Raw genomic sequence first — 16,295 nt, forward strand, 5'->3', positions numbered from 1 at the left:
AATGGAAGCTCTGTCCTCACTGCTGAATTAATGGCAATTTTATGGGCTCTATGGTGGATTGAGGAAGTCAAACCTAGAGAAGTCATTATCTGCTCTGATTCTACAGGTGCTCTAGAAAATTTGAAAGTAGGAAAATCTAAAGCCCGACCTGACATTGTAAATGACATCTTGAATGTGGTTTTTAGAACTAGGTTTATTTGCAACATCAGTTTTTGCTGGGTTCCCGGGCACGTTGGGGTGAGGGGGAACGAACGAGTGGATAATATTGCAAAAGAGAGCTTAGGAAGAGAAGTAGATGTCCATGTATCATTAAGGAGAGCGGAATTGAGAGAAAGAATTAAAGAGGGCTTAATAAAAGAATGGCAGAGAGGGTGGGAAAATGAAATTAGAGGCAGACACTACTTTTCTATACAACCCAAAGTTAGGAAGAGATGTTTATGTAACATTTTGTCCCGCAGGTTAAAATTTGCAGATTGAGGTTGGGGCACTGTGGATTAAATTATTCTTTGTGCATTGTAGGGAAGCATGTTTCAGGCTTGTGTGAATGTGTGAGTCTTGAGACAATAGGGCATGTTTTCCTGGAATGCAGAAAGTATAGGGCAGAAAGAAATGTACTCGTTAATAAACTGTCAGGACTTGGAGTTGAGGCTTTTTCTGTTTTATCTTTGTTTGGGCACAGTGACGAGCATAAACTGATCTCCAAGGCAGTCCTTCAATTCTTGCATGACACAGGACTGTATGTAAGAATTTAGTTCAAACTTTGACCTGTGGAGGGCAGTAATACGCTCATAAGCGTCTACACTGCCGGAATCTTACAAGAAGAAGAAGAAGAAGAAGAAACTCCAAAAGTTGGGACTTCTGTCTCTCTAACCCTGTGTCGCACTCTGAACTGGGCAATGAAGAACTCCTTGTAGAGTCCTTAGGGTGCAGGATTTTCTCCTCTGATGTAACGTGGCGGTCAGTCAGCACCGCGGCTGCTTCCATGAAGGGTAGCCGTCTCCCACAGTCGAACAACAGTTCCCCTCACGCACGTGTCTTCTCTTCACTCCGCTAGCTGCAGTGCTAGCACGCTAACAACAGTTCAACATGTGTGTTCTTCAACTTCAGACTTACGGCGTAAACAGTCCAAATACACAAGTTGTTCCTCCGTCCGGTACCTCTAACACCAAATCTACCCGGTTTCTAACTCTTAACTGCGACGAAATTTAAACATTTAACACAACTAATAACAAGCGCTCAACTTTGCTGTATCGTTCACCTCTCTCTTGCTCTCAGACTCGTTTTTTTCCCCTCTTCCGCTCAACCCCCCCTCTTAGGACCAACAACATGCCAACAACATCTCAAAGTAATCACTGATTCGCTAATAACTGACTGACACCTGACTATCGAATAAACAGTGAATTATATGGAGAGATTCAAGAACTACATAGAAAATGGGACATTTCAACATCTTACCAACTTAGAAATTACTCCATATTAATGCACAGCTAAAACTATTACACAGCAATGATAAATTTAACCTGTCTATGTCTCAATTTACCCTGTACATTTGTTACTGAAATAAACATTATATAAACCAAACTAGCAGGGTGCTACATTTAAAAAGTATGGTTCCGGATTATCTGGACCTGCAGGTTTTTGAGTGTCCAGCAAAGGAAGAGCTCTGTGAACTTCTCCAACAGAAATGGGAACAGAATAAAAAGGCTGACTATAGAAAATACATGTCTGAGGAAGGCAGGGTTTTTGAAGGCGGGGACAGGTTCACCAGGAAAGTGCTAGTTCACGCTAATGCTTGCACTAGAGGACAGGTCAGGGGATCAGGATCCATAGGATTCATTGTCTGGGAACCATGAATGTCTTTACAAAATCTTGTGACAGTCCATGTAGTAAATGTTAGGATATTTCACTGTATAAATATATAAAGTTTGACCTTGATGGTTTTGCTAGATGATCCTGTTATCCTGACCATGAAAGTAGTGCTGTGTGTCTTCTGCAGTGTGGCTCAAAAGTCTTCCTGTGGATTTATCCCACTCAGTTTTTGTAAAGGAATATTGAGTCTGCAGGTTTAAATTAAGCCCTGTAGAATAAATAATGTGTTTGGCATGTATAACAGAAGAACATTTGCTTTAGCTGCGTTTTGACGAAAGGAACTATACCACGGATTTAGGAACCTTTGGAGGAACTCACTGCGTTTCCACCAGTGGCACTAGGGTCTAAAGCCACTTTTCCACTGCATAGTCGACTCTCCTCGACTCGCCTCTTTTTGGTTTTCCATTGCGGAGAAGTTGTACCTGTACCTGCTTCCAGGTCCTTTTTTCGTATCACCTCCGTCGAGGTTCCAAGCGAGCTGAGGCGATACTAAAATGTGACGTGAAAACACAGCAGACTGCTGATTGGTCAGAGAGAATCGTCACTATTCACTGCATCATCATTGCAACAGAGTTTTATATTTTACAGTTTTCATACTTTATTTAATCTCTAAATCCACTTCTGAGAGGTTTTGAGGTGAGAAATTCAGAATATTTTTTAATGTATGAATACTAATAGGGCTGCCCCCTAATCGTCAACTAAAACATTAGTTGATGAGAAAAGTCTTAGTCGAACAAGTTTTCATTGGTCAGTTACAGAAAAAAAACCAATGTCATAAACGTGCAACTAATGGTTTGAACTAACAACTGCTGGTCAACTAGGAAAATCAGCAGCCCTCATTACTGAGCGTAGTCCATTCTTGAAAGCTGCCAATGCATTCATGACTTCATGGACGAAACAGCCCACAGATTTACTCACTTAGGTGCTACTATTTTGACAGGGTTACCCAGAAGATTAAGGTCAACTAATCTCCTTTGGAGTGGAGACACAGAGGCAGCCCTTGATTTGTTACAGGATGATGTCCTCGTGGCAGATCCAGGCACCAAGTAAGACTCCTTTTGCTTCCTGTGTTGCTCTGTTTTTGACTGTGATAACTTTAGACTAGGGGGTTGATGTCTGTGTATAGAACAAGGACCCTTATTATTAGGTATTTTGTATGCATCTGTAACATTGCTGTCTCTTTTCAATCAGATGTCACTACAGCAATGTTGCTTTTTCCCTATTGGCCAACGCCTTGGCCCAGAAGGTGACTGGCTCAAACTTTGAGAGCTGGGTGTCAGAAAATGTTCTGGAGCGGCTAAGCATGGAGGAAACTGGTTTCAACATAACTCCAGTCATTCAGAGGCAGATGGCTGTGGGCGTGTACAGCAATGGCCAGCCGGCTCCCCTCTACAACCTCGGCTGGTATCGACCTGCAGGTCAGATGTATTCCACAGCAGCTGACATGGCCAAGCTCATGATGGCTCTTCTGGGTGCTTATGGTGGGACCCTGCTCCGCCAGGACACCCTGAAGACCATGCTGACCCCCGTTTTCCGATGCCACAGCAGCTACTTTGCCAACTCCACTGGCACACCGTGGGAGATCAACGAGCAGTTTGGCTATGATGTGGTGAGGAAGGACGGGGACTTGGACGGCTATGCTGCCACCTTCTCCATGGTGCCACGGCTCAAGCTGGGACTGGTGGTCCTGATGGCCGGAGTTCGGCCTACAGACCAGGACCTTGTGAGCCAGGCCTACAGCTATCTAATCCCTGCACTGGAGAGCGCTTTTAGGAATGCTCAACGAACTCTCACACCGCCACCCGACCCAGCTCCATATGTGGGCTTTTTCACTTACAGGAACATGACTTTCTATGAGATAAAGGTGGACTCAGACGGGGTACTGGTTATGCAGCAGTTTGGACCACAGGTGGACACAACTGTGCCGTCCAAGTACCGAACTATTCGGCTGGATTACCTGCAGGACAGGGTGTTCAGGGTGGTGTTTGAGAGCCCGTACCCTTGCAAGCTGAAGGTTAACAGTGCCTCGGTCTCCCTGGAGGCACAGGACAGACAACTCTTCAACTTTTACGTCTTCAGCAAGAAAGGTGTGTCACCAGGGTTTGATTCCCCAGGACTCAACACTTACAGGGTGACGAGGATACCTGGCAGACCATTCTTTACTTCATAAAGACAGGAATTCAACTTAGAACAAGGTCACTCTAAGAGGGTTCAGTCGAGGATGAACCCAGTGGGAACTTGAAATACATGGCATGGCAGTTTTGGACTGTTGGGTTAGTGAACATGTGTGGTCAGTGTCATGAAATTCTCTCTTGCAAATTTGATTAATCTGCACTTGTATTTTAATATTATTATATATATCTCTGCTCATAATATCCATTATATCATTTAGTCTTGTCCAAATGTCCAAAGGAATCTTTGAAAGTTATTCTTCTGCTAAGTAACTAGCATAAGCAAAGCAAAACTGATGTATTATGTTTACTGTAAGTAAACAAGTAAGTAAGTGTTTGCTATCATGTGTTTGGTTAATGTGGCAGTATTCCTCTTTAACCTCTAAGTGCCTTGAATGTGACTTAAGAGGGGAAAAACAACTGATTGAAGTTGAAGTGGTCAAGCTTTTGAAGATCCAGATCCACCAGTAAATCAGGTAAACCTGTTGTGTATACTTCATGAAGAGCAAATTCTATATACTGTATATGTATATAAATATATATATGCTAATAAAACTCATATTATATAATATATAATAATATAAGTGTTTATTAAATGTTATATCATAAATAAGTGAAAATGACATGTAAACATCAATATAAATGCATATTTTCTACATTGCTAGACAAACAGTTAACACTGAGGTGACAAGAAAAATATCCATTGAAAAAACCTGCAATATATATACAACATGAGAAACTCTTTCAATACAATATAATAACCATTAAAGTGTTACCAAAACAAAGGTATCGTTTAATGCAGGTTCATCTGTTGCATCATTTACATTGTACAGTGGTTCATCTTGGGTCAAGGCGGACTCAACTACACTCTGGACAATTTCAGGGAATTAACTTCAACACCATTTTTTGTTTTATCAAAAACAAGCTTTGCCTCCCCCTGATCCAATCTTCACTACACAGTTTATGTTTAAATAGCGACTGTTTGAAGATGATATATCAGATGTTGTGTTTACAGCTTGTTCTGTTGCACCCAAGTGGCCAAAAAACATTAATGCAGCTTTAAAACCAAATACATTTACATTTAGGTTTGGAGGAATTTATACTAAAAAGTCCCATCTGCTCCTTTTTAATTATTAGGGACTTCACCAGACAAAACTGTCTGTGATGATTCTTTGTCATCCAGGTCGTAGTTATCCAAGGAAGGCTTGATTTTAACCTGGATTTTAACCTTTAACTATGACCTGGATGATTGAGAATCCTCGAAGATATCGTACTAGGCATTTTGGTACAAAAGGACAGTCAGGAAAACTGCAGACTACAGAAATCACCTACGGTTTAACCTGAGATGCCAACAACATAAACTTATACCAAACAGCCATCTAGGCTTCACGGTGAAAGGACACAGAGCTGGTATGATCCTGGAAAAAAAAGCACAATACCAGCTACTGAACGAGAGAGTGAGACAAATCCCTATTATCCCTATATAATCACTAATGAAGCCCTAACAAAGAGTCTAAAGGCTTACACCACAAATGGAAACACATCTACCCAGTACAGTATCACTGATTTCTGGCTTGAAAGAAGAGTCAAAGAAGCCATTTACACACAGGTAGAAAAACCATCTCTCAATGCTGTCCTTTCATCTCTTCCCAGGAGTCTGAACAAATGCTCACATTTGGCCTCATGTCATGGCCTCAATGCTAATGATGGTTGTTCAGACTTGAACTAACATGACTCCAACGAACAGGAGCTCTAATGAACCAAGTGGTATCCATCACCTTGATAATGACCCCACAGAGGTTAAATAGCTGGGACTCTCTGCCAGTCAGTCAGGAATGAAGAAGCCTCTCGGATGATTCAACCAAGTCCAGCTGCCCTTGACTTTTAAGAGGTGGTATTATGCTCATTTTCATGTTCAAAATCCTATTTAGGCATTGTACCAGAACAGGTTTACATGGTTTAATCTTAAAAAAACACCATATTTTTTTTCATACTGCACATTGCTGCAGCTCCTCTTTTGACACTGTGTGTTGAAGGCTTTGTTTTAGCTATGATACATCTTGTTTCTAAGGCTACATTCAGACTGCAGGCCTTAATGCTCAATTTTTTCCCCCAGATCCGATTTTTTTAGTTTGACAGCTCACATTATAGTTTAAACGTGGCGCATATCGGGCTGTGAACTGTCCGTGGCCTGAAAGTGACCCGCATGCGCAGAAGAACACAATGTCACACGCAGCATGCTGTAAGGCTACAGAAGTAAACAAGGAACAACATAGCTACGGTTAGCTCGCGGGAGACACCTGTTTTTCATTGTCCTCTCACGGGTCACATTTCTCCCGAATTAAGTGTTCACAGCTTTCTGTTCTTTTCTTTACGGTTTCTGGTGCTGGACAACGCAACTGCCCCACAACTCACTCCCTCTCTCTCTCTCTCCACTGTGTCCGCTCGGACAAGTAGCATGCACGTAACTAAGAAGAGAGCCCCGGTCCTGTGGATTTTAGGTATAAGAAAGGGAAATTGTGAGCAGATGATAGGGAGGTACAGAAGGAAGGGAGACACATGTTTAATAATGGCTTTTTGTGGAGCTTTTTCGGTTAGCGCGGCTCCATCTACAGCAGAGCTGCTGCTCTACAGTGACGTCAAAGTCACATCAAATGCGACTTGAGTGTCCAGACTCGGGCCGCATTTAAAAAAGATCCGATCTGTATCGGATTTGGACCACATATGGAAGTGGCTCAATTCCAAACTGGAAAAGATCAGATTCCATGTGACTTGGCCTGTTCACACTGTCATGAAAAGATCAGATCTGAGTCACATATGGGCAAAAAAATCAGATTGGTCTATGTTAAACTCTCACCTACATGCCAGCAGACGTTTATTGTAAAAACAGCCTTTTATTACACTCTTAAAAATGATGGGTTAAAAATAACCCAACTTGGGTTGTTTTATAACCCAACCGCTGGATCAATATTGCACCAGACCAGCAGTAGTTAGTTTGACCCAGCAAGATGGGTCAGTCATATTTAACCCAACAGATTGAGTTAAATATTCCACCCAAATGCTGGGTCAAATTAATTACAATTATGGGTTGATTTAACTACATATTATGATGTGTAAAATTAACCCATATGCCAGATTAAGTCTAACACATTCAGTACAATTTAGAAAATAAATTGCAATTGACTACCCATTTAAAACTCTTAAACTTCAAACCTAGGACAGAATACATGCCAGATTTAGGCATATAATATATTATTATGCAATAAACACTTAAACAATACAAAAACAAAACAATGGAATCTTTGAAAATTTATTACATTAATATCGACAATATATATCCTGGAACTGGTGCCGTTCCCAACAATATCCTGGAACTGGTGCCGTTCCCAACAATATCCTGGAACTGGTGCAGTTCTCTCAGGTTGAAACACATCCAGAATTTTGATTAAACTGGTTGAACACTCGACAGGCCAACACTCAGCAGCTCTATTTTGAACAAATTAAAATTCCTAAAAGCTGCTATTAAGCTACTTGCAAGCAAGTATTCTAGTTTTAAAAAACGTAACCATTTTTGACTCCCCTCCTGGAATTTCATAGATCACATTTTGCATGAATTTCCACACATGCTCACATTGTTTTGGGTATTCAACGTCAAAGACAAAAAATGCCTTAAAACAGACATCAATGGCCTGAAGCAGTGTTTCTTGCTCCAGGGTCTGTCCAGATATTATTACGAATGCCTGAGATGCACTCCCGTCATTCCCCAGCGTCAGGACGTGGGGGTATGGCTTGGACGCCTTGGCCTCATGGAGGTACTCGACCATGTTTATTCCAGGCTAAAAAAGGAAAATACGAGAGTGAGATATACAAGAGTGCGAGTAAGGACCAGTCTACTGACTACTACAGTAAAAAAAATTGTAACTGTAATAGTCTACATTTCATTGCATAACGAAATATTCCAAACCTTTATTGATCAAGTGTTAGAGCATATAGCTCACATTACAGAAAATAACTAAAGGATTCAGACTTCAAATGACTTAAAAAGTCATAAATTGATTGATGATCTATCATTAAAATAAACATTCTCGTGCGGCTCAACTTTTGTGTAAACTTTCTGATAAATGTGTTCATTTCGGAAATCAATACTTAGTCGGTGCCTGTTTTAGAACATCAGTGCGGTGCTGTACAGAGGTAATCAGTGGCACTGGTGTTCTTTCTAGAACACCCAGGATGCTTTGATACTGACCAACTTAGTTCAAGAACAAGTTCAACAAGTTCTAAGCTTGTAGAACCGCTATTTTCCAAATACTGTCTGGCTATATTTGATGTCTGTACCCAAAAGTATAATAAAACCTGAATATGCATGTGTGCGTGCAGTCTTGAGCGGAGATATATTGATAAAATGAATAAAGTTTTCTCTTCAGAAACTTGTGCTTCGAGGACTCACAGCCTTATGATCGATGAAGGCCAAGCTGCATTCAAAATTGGTGTGGCGTACCACTTTCGCACCGCGGCCACGGCCAACTTTGTATGTTGTGGGGGGGAGTAATCCTGGCAGCTGCCTCAGGGCAAGTTCCCCAACGCCATCTGTAGGAAGACATAGGTGTCAATACGATGTGAAATAGCATACCTTTGATTTCACAATACCAGCAATTTCATCGCATAAATATCCAGCATTTTCCATAGCATTCCCTGCGCATTTACAAGATCTGCTGACAATATATTACCTGGTGTTAAACCATCCAGGGGCAATGTTAGATTCCCCTCCTGTCTTGCCAGGTACAGGACCTTCTCTGCATAAATGGTCAGCCAAGTTTCAAAAAGCTTGGATGCAGCTTCCCCATGTAGGACAAGAAAATCCTGTGCAATCTATAAAATGGAAAACACATTTTTTAATTCCAATTCAATGTGGCACACTTATAAAACATTATAAACAATGTATCCTCAAATGAAAGATCATTTTCCCCTATACCTACCATGCCTTTGGTCATTAGGCGAGGGAACTCTTCAAGGATTTGATCAATAGTCCAACTGTTTTCTCTGATCCACTTTGCCCTGTAGACTGCCGTGTTTTCCATATAGGTCTCTACCTGGCTGAGGGGCTGAGAATTGTTTCTCAACCATTCTTTAAACTGTGACGCACGTTCGTCTGATATGGTACATTCTGTAAAGAACAACAAAGTTGTCAGTTACTGAAATATGGATGTTTTGCTTCATCAAATATATATTTTATATATATTTTAATAATTACCTGGTATGAGAGGCCTTGCAAGAGCAGCATCATCATCTGGCGTTTGTGGTGATGTCGTCTGTGCCGTGCTCCGCGACCTGCTGGTTGATCTCAGCCGCTTCCTGATGTTCCGCAGCCTTTCCACTAGGAATCCAGTGGCTGGCCGGTGGCTCCGTCCTGGGGTGTACCATATTTCCTGCCAAGAAATCAAAATCTTTAATGAATAGAGATGAGGCACGTTTGACTGACAGCATGGGCTACGGTTAGAACAGGGTTTGTCTGTACGTCTGTCTGTCCTCAGAGAAGTAGATCAATTATTGTTCCTGCTGCTTAGTGCATAACAGCACAGATATGTTTCAAGGAGGAGTGAGCTGTATTTTGTCTGTTAACTGACGGATTTAGCTTTTACGCTCAATGTATGCTGCTCCACGCTCCGTTGCCAAAAACAGTGCGTTGAGGTTGTGACTTCCAGACAAATTTAAAGCCTCAAATTCCCAATTACTTATTTACAAGGACCTGCGGGACAATAATTTTCACATGTACGAACCCTAGTGTCTATTATTTGGTGATGATTTGCCAGAAACAGGAGATCTAAATTGGAAATCTAGCAAAAACAGAAGGGGGCCTGTTGTAGAGCCCTCGGCTGACTCTAGTTAACTAAGTAAAGTTGAAATTGAGAATCGAATTGCAACCTTGAAAAAAAACAAAAAAAAAAACAACCCAAATAAATATCTCAATGACATTTTTCAAAAAACACTCACGCTGCCACTGCTTGATGAGTCTTTCAAACAGGCAAATGACTGAACCAAACCCAAAGCCAGTGCCTTTTTGGTTTCTGATGTAGGACTGTAAAACAGAAAAAGCTTTTTTAATTTAAGTAAAATGAAAGTACATGTTGTACTTGTTACTTATGTTGAAATATATTAAATACGTCAACATTCCCATTTTGAAATTGAATTAACAGGAACCCTATTCTAAATATAAAAAAATAAATTACTTCTCAACGAGGTACGACACCAAGATACGGACGAGGAGACGTCTCTGACTAGTTGTGATGACATTATCTTCATCAAGGCTCTCAACAATTTCCTTGCCATCATGTAAGCCTGTAAGAATCTGCCGGACATCCTGAGAAAATTTACACAAGAGACAACATTGCAGATCTCTTACTTTATGAAGTGAAAGGTGATACGAATTCAAATCGATATCACCATTATTTCAAACCTTTGCCTTGATTTCAAATAATGAACAGTTAGCTCACATCGCATCACAATGTGTTTCACTCTTTTCAAGCACTACTATTGTACAGCAAAATATAAAAGTGTTTAAGGTGCTAATCAAATGAATTTAGCTGATAAGAAAATTACTAGTTTTTATCCAGGTGGACTTGCTAATTTAAGAAGAAAAAAAAAAGCATCTTGATCAATCAACATACACAAGATACATTCAATTTTGTTTCAAAATTTTACCTTTGATTAATTGCCCAGCCTACTGTTGATTAAACAAAGTGACACCCAAGTCTTAAAGTGGAACTTACAAACTGTGGAATGATGTTTATTGTCTGTATCTGCTGATTTAGTGGTACCACAGCAGCTGCTTGATCCTCCATGGGGTTTGGAGGCGTGGCAGTTCGTGTGACATCAGAGATTGTAGGTGGGATAGCAGGGACAACAGCAGGTTCAACCTAAAAAAAAATCCAGGTCAATTTAATAAACAGTGGCAGCCACCTAGAATAGCTTGCTAAGCATCAGTAATGTAAACTCCTGAATGGATAGGAAACAAGGTGACAGGTGGGGGAGGGTCAAGAGTCAAGATATAAAACTGTGCATTTTTTTTTACCACATCAAAAAACTGCATGCAGTATGCATGGTGTGACGTGTACTGGCTGGCATTCTCACAGAATGTATACTGTAGTGAACTGGTTGGTAAATGAGGTTAACCTCTTGCCCCTCTTGGTGTTGTGGTTAGGAAGCATGCATTGGGACCAGGGTTCGAGACCAGTGGGGTGCACTCCCCGCTATTTGTTACAATATATTTGGAAAAAGAGTGCACATGGTTTCAGACACAAAACTGCTCAAATTTATCACCCAATTGCAGTGTTTTTAGTTGTAAAAGGTGACGTTTCCTTTCTTGGACCATGCAGGTGTCTTTAAAAAGGTGACTTCTAAAACATAAATGTGGCAGTGACTAAGAATGTATATGGAGCAGAAAGACATTAAGTGATTAAACCAAAAAATACTTACAGTACAACTTATAACACCCCAGTAGTCATTTCAAGAACATCCCAGTAGTTTGGTAACATCATCCCATCCCAGAAGTAGTTCCAGTAGTTCTTCCCATCCCAGAAGTAGTTCCAGTAGTTCTTCCCATCCCATTAGTCCATTACTGATCATCCTCAGGCAATGGACACTTTACATAGCATGTATGGCTAAAAACTAAACTAATATGGCAGACAATGTCAAGCTATGCATTTTAAACATCTATAAACTAGTCAAAATACTATTTACAAGTGTCATACACACACACACCTGGTGGCAGTCCGCTGATTATCTAAAAAAGTCTATAGCGCAGGGAAATGTATAAACTATCATCATCCTCTCTGTGCGACTTGACAGCATGGATGGGATGGTAATCAAGCAGCTCTCTCACATCTACAGCTGCCAAAACTTGAGTTGGAATCACACTGTACGCAAATAAATGCCTATCAAACCACTGTGTTTCCCACTTCTTTACAACAAGTGTTATTCTTGGTGTATGTGATGTTTGCTCCAGTAGTAAAACTGATAGTATAACACCAAACTGAGGCTCTCCATATGGATCATAGGACAGGAATACGGTCATGCCTGCTCTATATTCAGTTCCCTTAAACTTTACCCAGGCTGGGACATACAATTCACTAAAAAGGGGAATACCTTCTAGACCACTTTGGATCTCTTTAAATCCCTCAATGTTGGCCAGAAATGTAGTGTACCCTGGACCAACTTCTGTATTGTGGCACAACACAGTTCCACACAGGAAACTGTAGCACTGCATCATCTGATGGCGAAATGCCATGGCTTTACAAATGTTTTTAAAGTTACCAGTTACATGGCTAACCTGTTTGAAAAATGCATGTCGAGCTTCAAATCTCATCGCCCAGAACTGCCTCAAAGGTCCGAGTTTTTGAATGACTCCTGGGTAATGTAGCATGAAGTGGTGTTTTGGCTGTAAATGTAGGTGAGGATAGAGCTCCAAAAAGAGAGAGTGATGCTCTTCAATGATTTTGCTTAGGTATAGTGTTGCTGCTACAGTAAGCGAAGGAGAAAAGATGAACTCCATGCACATGAGTAGGAGGAGTAGAAGTTCCCAATGCTTGTTATCCAAAGGGATAAGGTCACCTATCATTGTCGGCAATAACCTAAGCAGGCACCACATTTGAGATGCTGACTGCCGCATGGGGGCTTCAGGGTTTCTGAGATTGCTCATGACAGTAGGTTTGTTACCCTTATCACAAAATCCATAGTCAAAGCTTGTTATTCTGTAATTGAGCTTTTCTAGTGTGAGATACTTTTGCTCAATTAGTGAATTCAACACAAGTTTGACTTCATAGGGCCCCACCCCTTCCAGTACATCATGCATGATGTCAACTGCCACATTGTCTGATACATGATAAAAAGACAAGTTGTTCAAGACACTGTCTCTTTTCAAGCCTGTCTGGGAGGAGTCAGCTCTACGCAAATCTGCCTCATAACTATTGCGATCACGCAACAAAGTAGGATCTTCCAGCGTCAGAGACCTCACACCCCTTTTATCTGCTTTGCAGAAACGACACACATAGTTTCCACTGAAGCTTTCAATGTAGCCAAGAACGCCATGCAAGCCTAAATTGTCTCCAACAACCTGGACCACCGTGAACTTGACAACACCTTGATAGTTGGGGGTATTAACAAAGATGCCAACACTCTCTAAACATTTGATCTCTTCCACGATAGGGCGCAGGATTGCATCAAGGCCATAGGTCACTACATCATCCGATTTGTACACTGCTAAAAGGAATTGTGACTGCAAACTTGATAGCAGGTCTGGTGGCAAGCTCTTCAAGATGAAATAAATAAGTCCTAGCTTGTGAATCCCAGTCTTAGAACCAAGCGGATTTACTACCTCACAATCATCTTGGTAAATCACAAGTGGGAATGAAACCTCATTCTGGAACAATGGATGTGTTTTACAAAATTTCCCGTCAAAAACATCCTGAATTGCATCACCATCTCTGCGCTGCCATTCCAGCATGGCCTGTAAAATCCCAGGAATTTCAAGAATCTTGGTCAAAAGGCTCTTTAACGAAATACAGTGATATGAATCAGGAACTGCAACTTGTCGGACAATGCCAGTGGCAGAGGCCATTGGCTGAATATATGAAACCCCAGACAGAAGCTCCTCAATTGGCTGAATGAAGTTTCCAGATTTAACAAAATACTGCATCTGTTTATAATCTGTCTCCAATCCTTTGAAAGGCTCAGCTGCTTCTGTGAACTCCACCTCAAGCTCTTCTACCTCTGGGCTTTGATCAAGACCAAACTGACGAAATAAAGACATAGTCTTTGATTGCAGTCTGCTGACAATATTGCTAATTAAACTGGAAGTATGCTGAACCACAAAGTTTATGTTTGAGTATGTCATAGAAGATTTGGATTTAAGGTGGGCTAAAAAGAGGGCCACCCGATTGGTAATACCCTCTGGTTCTAATTCATCCCAATCCTCCTCATCTCCCTGTGCTGGCTCCATTTCCGCATTCAGCATTTCAACATTCTGTACATCAACAGGTGGGGCTGGACCTTCAAAGGGGTCATCAAGAGTATTTCCTACTTTATGCTCCTTTTCCAAGTGTCTTTTAAAAGACCACATGTAAGAAAATGTCCTACCACAACCACTCTCACTAAACTGGAAATGTGTTGATGCTGAGTTTACATGGTGTACTGCACGTAAGTGCATAAAAAGACTCTTGATACCCCCTGAAATTAGCCTTTTGCACTTAAAGCAAGTATAACCCATCTTCCCAAAGAAACTATTAACTACTCAGAAATAATAACAGTGTGTGGAAAACTGAATAATTGAGCCTCTCATGTCATTGAGCTTACAAGTTCTCTAAATTTTTTTAGGAACTTCAGCCGAGGGCCAGCTCTTGGGATCAGCTGGTTGATGGTAGGCTCGTCTAAAAGAATAAAACTCTCCTCATCAATCCCCTCCTCTGAAAGATATAGAAAACACAGACATCTTTGTTTTTACAACAAAACTCATCTTTGAGTACAAAACAAAAATGCATGGATAATTAAATGGAAAATATAGTAATAAACATGCATATTCCATCATTTGTTATTAGGGTTGTAACTGTACACTTATTCGTAATGAAACGTTTAGTACAAGGCTTTTGGTTCTGTGTAGGGGTGGGGGAAAAAATTGATTCTTACATGCATCGCGATGAGGACGATTCTGAATCGATTCACAAGTGTCAAAAAAAACAACTTTTTTTTAGATATGTTTATAATAACGTAATATTGACGGAACTCTGAAGCACGGAAGTGCAGTGGCCGGACCGTCTGTGGCGTGCACATAACAGAGACGCGATGGCTGAGAAAGCGCGAGATCCATTCCAAACACCCTCGTTAAAAGCTGGCGTGTGGAAATATTTTGGCTTCTGAAGTTGAAGGGGGAAAGGAGCTGGACAAGAGCCACACTAGTTGTAAGCTTTGTAGAATAAAACTAAAATATTTCGGAAACACGACAAATGAGAAGCCATATGACGCGTTTCCAGCCAGAGGAGGAAAAACACTCGGCTGTACCAGTCGTTGTTATATTATTAATTTACTACAAGTATGCTGCTAGTTCAGGCACACATTATTTTCCTGTTGGTTCTTTGCAATGTTAATAAAATATATTACGTTAATTCTTTATGGGTCAATAATTTGTACTTTTAAAGCAAAGTATTTATAGTCACACAAACATACAAAAAGATTCAGATAACGATCATCGAATCGCAATCGAATCAAATCGTGAGGTGCCTAGAGATTCCCACCCCCTGTTCTGTGTTAGGTACACATTTTCAAACATAGCGGTTATTTCAGATGTAAGTGCGTCACTAGCGCGCTCATAATGTAAGAGATGCTGCCGCGACCACAACATGAAATCACAAACGTAATGTAAGTGGAACAAAACAAAGCTACTCTTGACGGACTTTTTATCAGTTTGGACCAAAGCAGAACGAGCCGATCTTATACTACACAGCGCTAGAGATCCAGTAAAGAAAGCATTTGAATTCGCCACTGAAGTAATAACATCACTGTGAGATCTAGTGAAAAACAATTCACATTTCTCCATTATTAACGGATCAAACAACGCTGATGTGGAAACCAGGAAGAAACATTGTGCCATGAATGAACTATCCGGTGTCCACAGATCAGGAACATTCACCATGGATTTACTGTAGTAACACTAACTGTAACTTTGGAAGTTAGGAATGTCAGGAATAGTAGGCTACAATGCTTTTAAGTAATGTTATTGTCGGTTTTATTTCAACATTATGAATAACATTGCTGGCCTCAAATGTTAATGTGAAGTAAAATAAACATTTGTTTATAACTACAAAATATTACATTCTCTCTCCCTCTCTCTCTCTCAGGGGTATTCAATTAGATTTCAAAGAGGTCTAGTTAGAGAAAATTTCCTGAAGCAAAGGTCCGGAACATCAAAACGACGAACTTGCGTTATCATTCAGTACTATAACCTATAGCTGTATCAACACATGTTTTTAGTCAACAACGGACTGTCAAATCAAATAATATTTCAGTCAGTTTTCACATCAAACTGGAGGGATAATAAATAATAACTATTCAAATAATAAATTCTAAATTTAACTAAAGTGCCTAATTTTTAGAAAAAATGTAATAAAAAGTGTAGCTTGAAGTGATGAAGTGTAGTCTTAACCAATTTTATAATAAACACACAACTGAACAGCTGTAATGCCTCCTCTTCTCTTTCATTTCCTCTTA

The 16,295-nt window shown here is 40.5% G+C and overlaps 2 protein-coding genes across 2 annotated transcripts in view; one reads left to right on the forward strand and one right to left on the reverse strand.

Moving 5' to 3' along the window:
* Positions 1 to 4,439, forward strand: part of LOC123978010 (putative beta-lactamase-like 1) — a 6,779-nt gene extending 2,340 nt beyond the window's left edge. Inside the window, exons 3-4 of the mRNA XM_046061110.1 lie at positions 2,792 to 2,915; positions 3,061 to 4,439. Coding sequence (XP_045917066.1) covers positions 2,792 to 2,915; positions 3,061 to 4,039 — 1,103 coding nt within the window. The 3' untranslated portion in view covers positions 4,040 to 4,439. The remainder of the gene's footprint in view (positions 1 to 2,791; positions 2,916 to 3,060) is intronic.
* A 2,897-nt stretch (positions 4,440 to 7,336) lies between these two features.
* On the reverse strand, positions 7,337 to 14,450 carry LOC123972794. The gene is made up of 9 exons (XM_046052478.1): positions 14,388 to 14,450; positions 10,808 to 10,954; positions 10,268 to 10,398; positions 10,032 to 10,116; positions 9,292 to 9,466; positions 9,017 to 9,204; positions 8,768 to 8,909; positions 8,488 to 8,627; positions 7,337 to 7,876 (listed from the first exon to the last, which is right to left on the reverse strand). Exons 2-9 carry the CDS (start codon positions 10,877 to 10,879, stop codon positions 7,568 to 7,570), a joined length of 1,242 nt encoding a protein of 413 aa, XP_045908434.1. The 5' UTR covers positions 10,880 to 10,954; positions 14,388 to 14,450; the 3' UTR covers positions 7,337 to 7,567.
* Positions 14,451 to 16,295: the final 1,845 nt, after the last annotated feature.

Source organism: Micropterus dolomieu, linkage group LG01 (assembly GCF_021292245.1).
Source record: "Micropterus dolomieu isolate WLL.071019.BEF.003 ecotype Adirondacks linkage group LG01, ASM2129224v1, whole genome shotgun sequence".
In the NCBI taxonomy this organism is placed as follows: Eukaryota; Metazoa; Chordata; class Actinopteri; order Centrarchiformes; family Centrarchidae; genus Micropterus; species Micropterus dolomieu.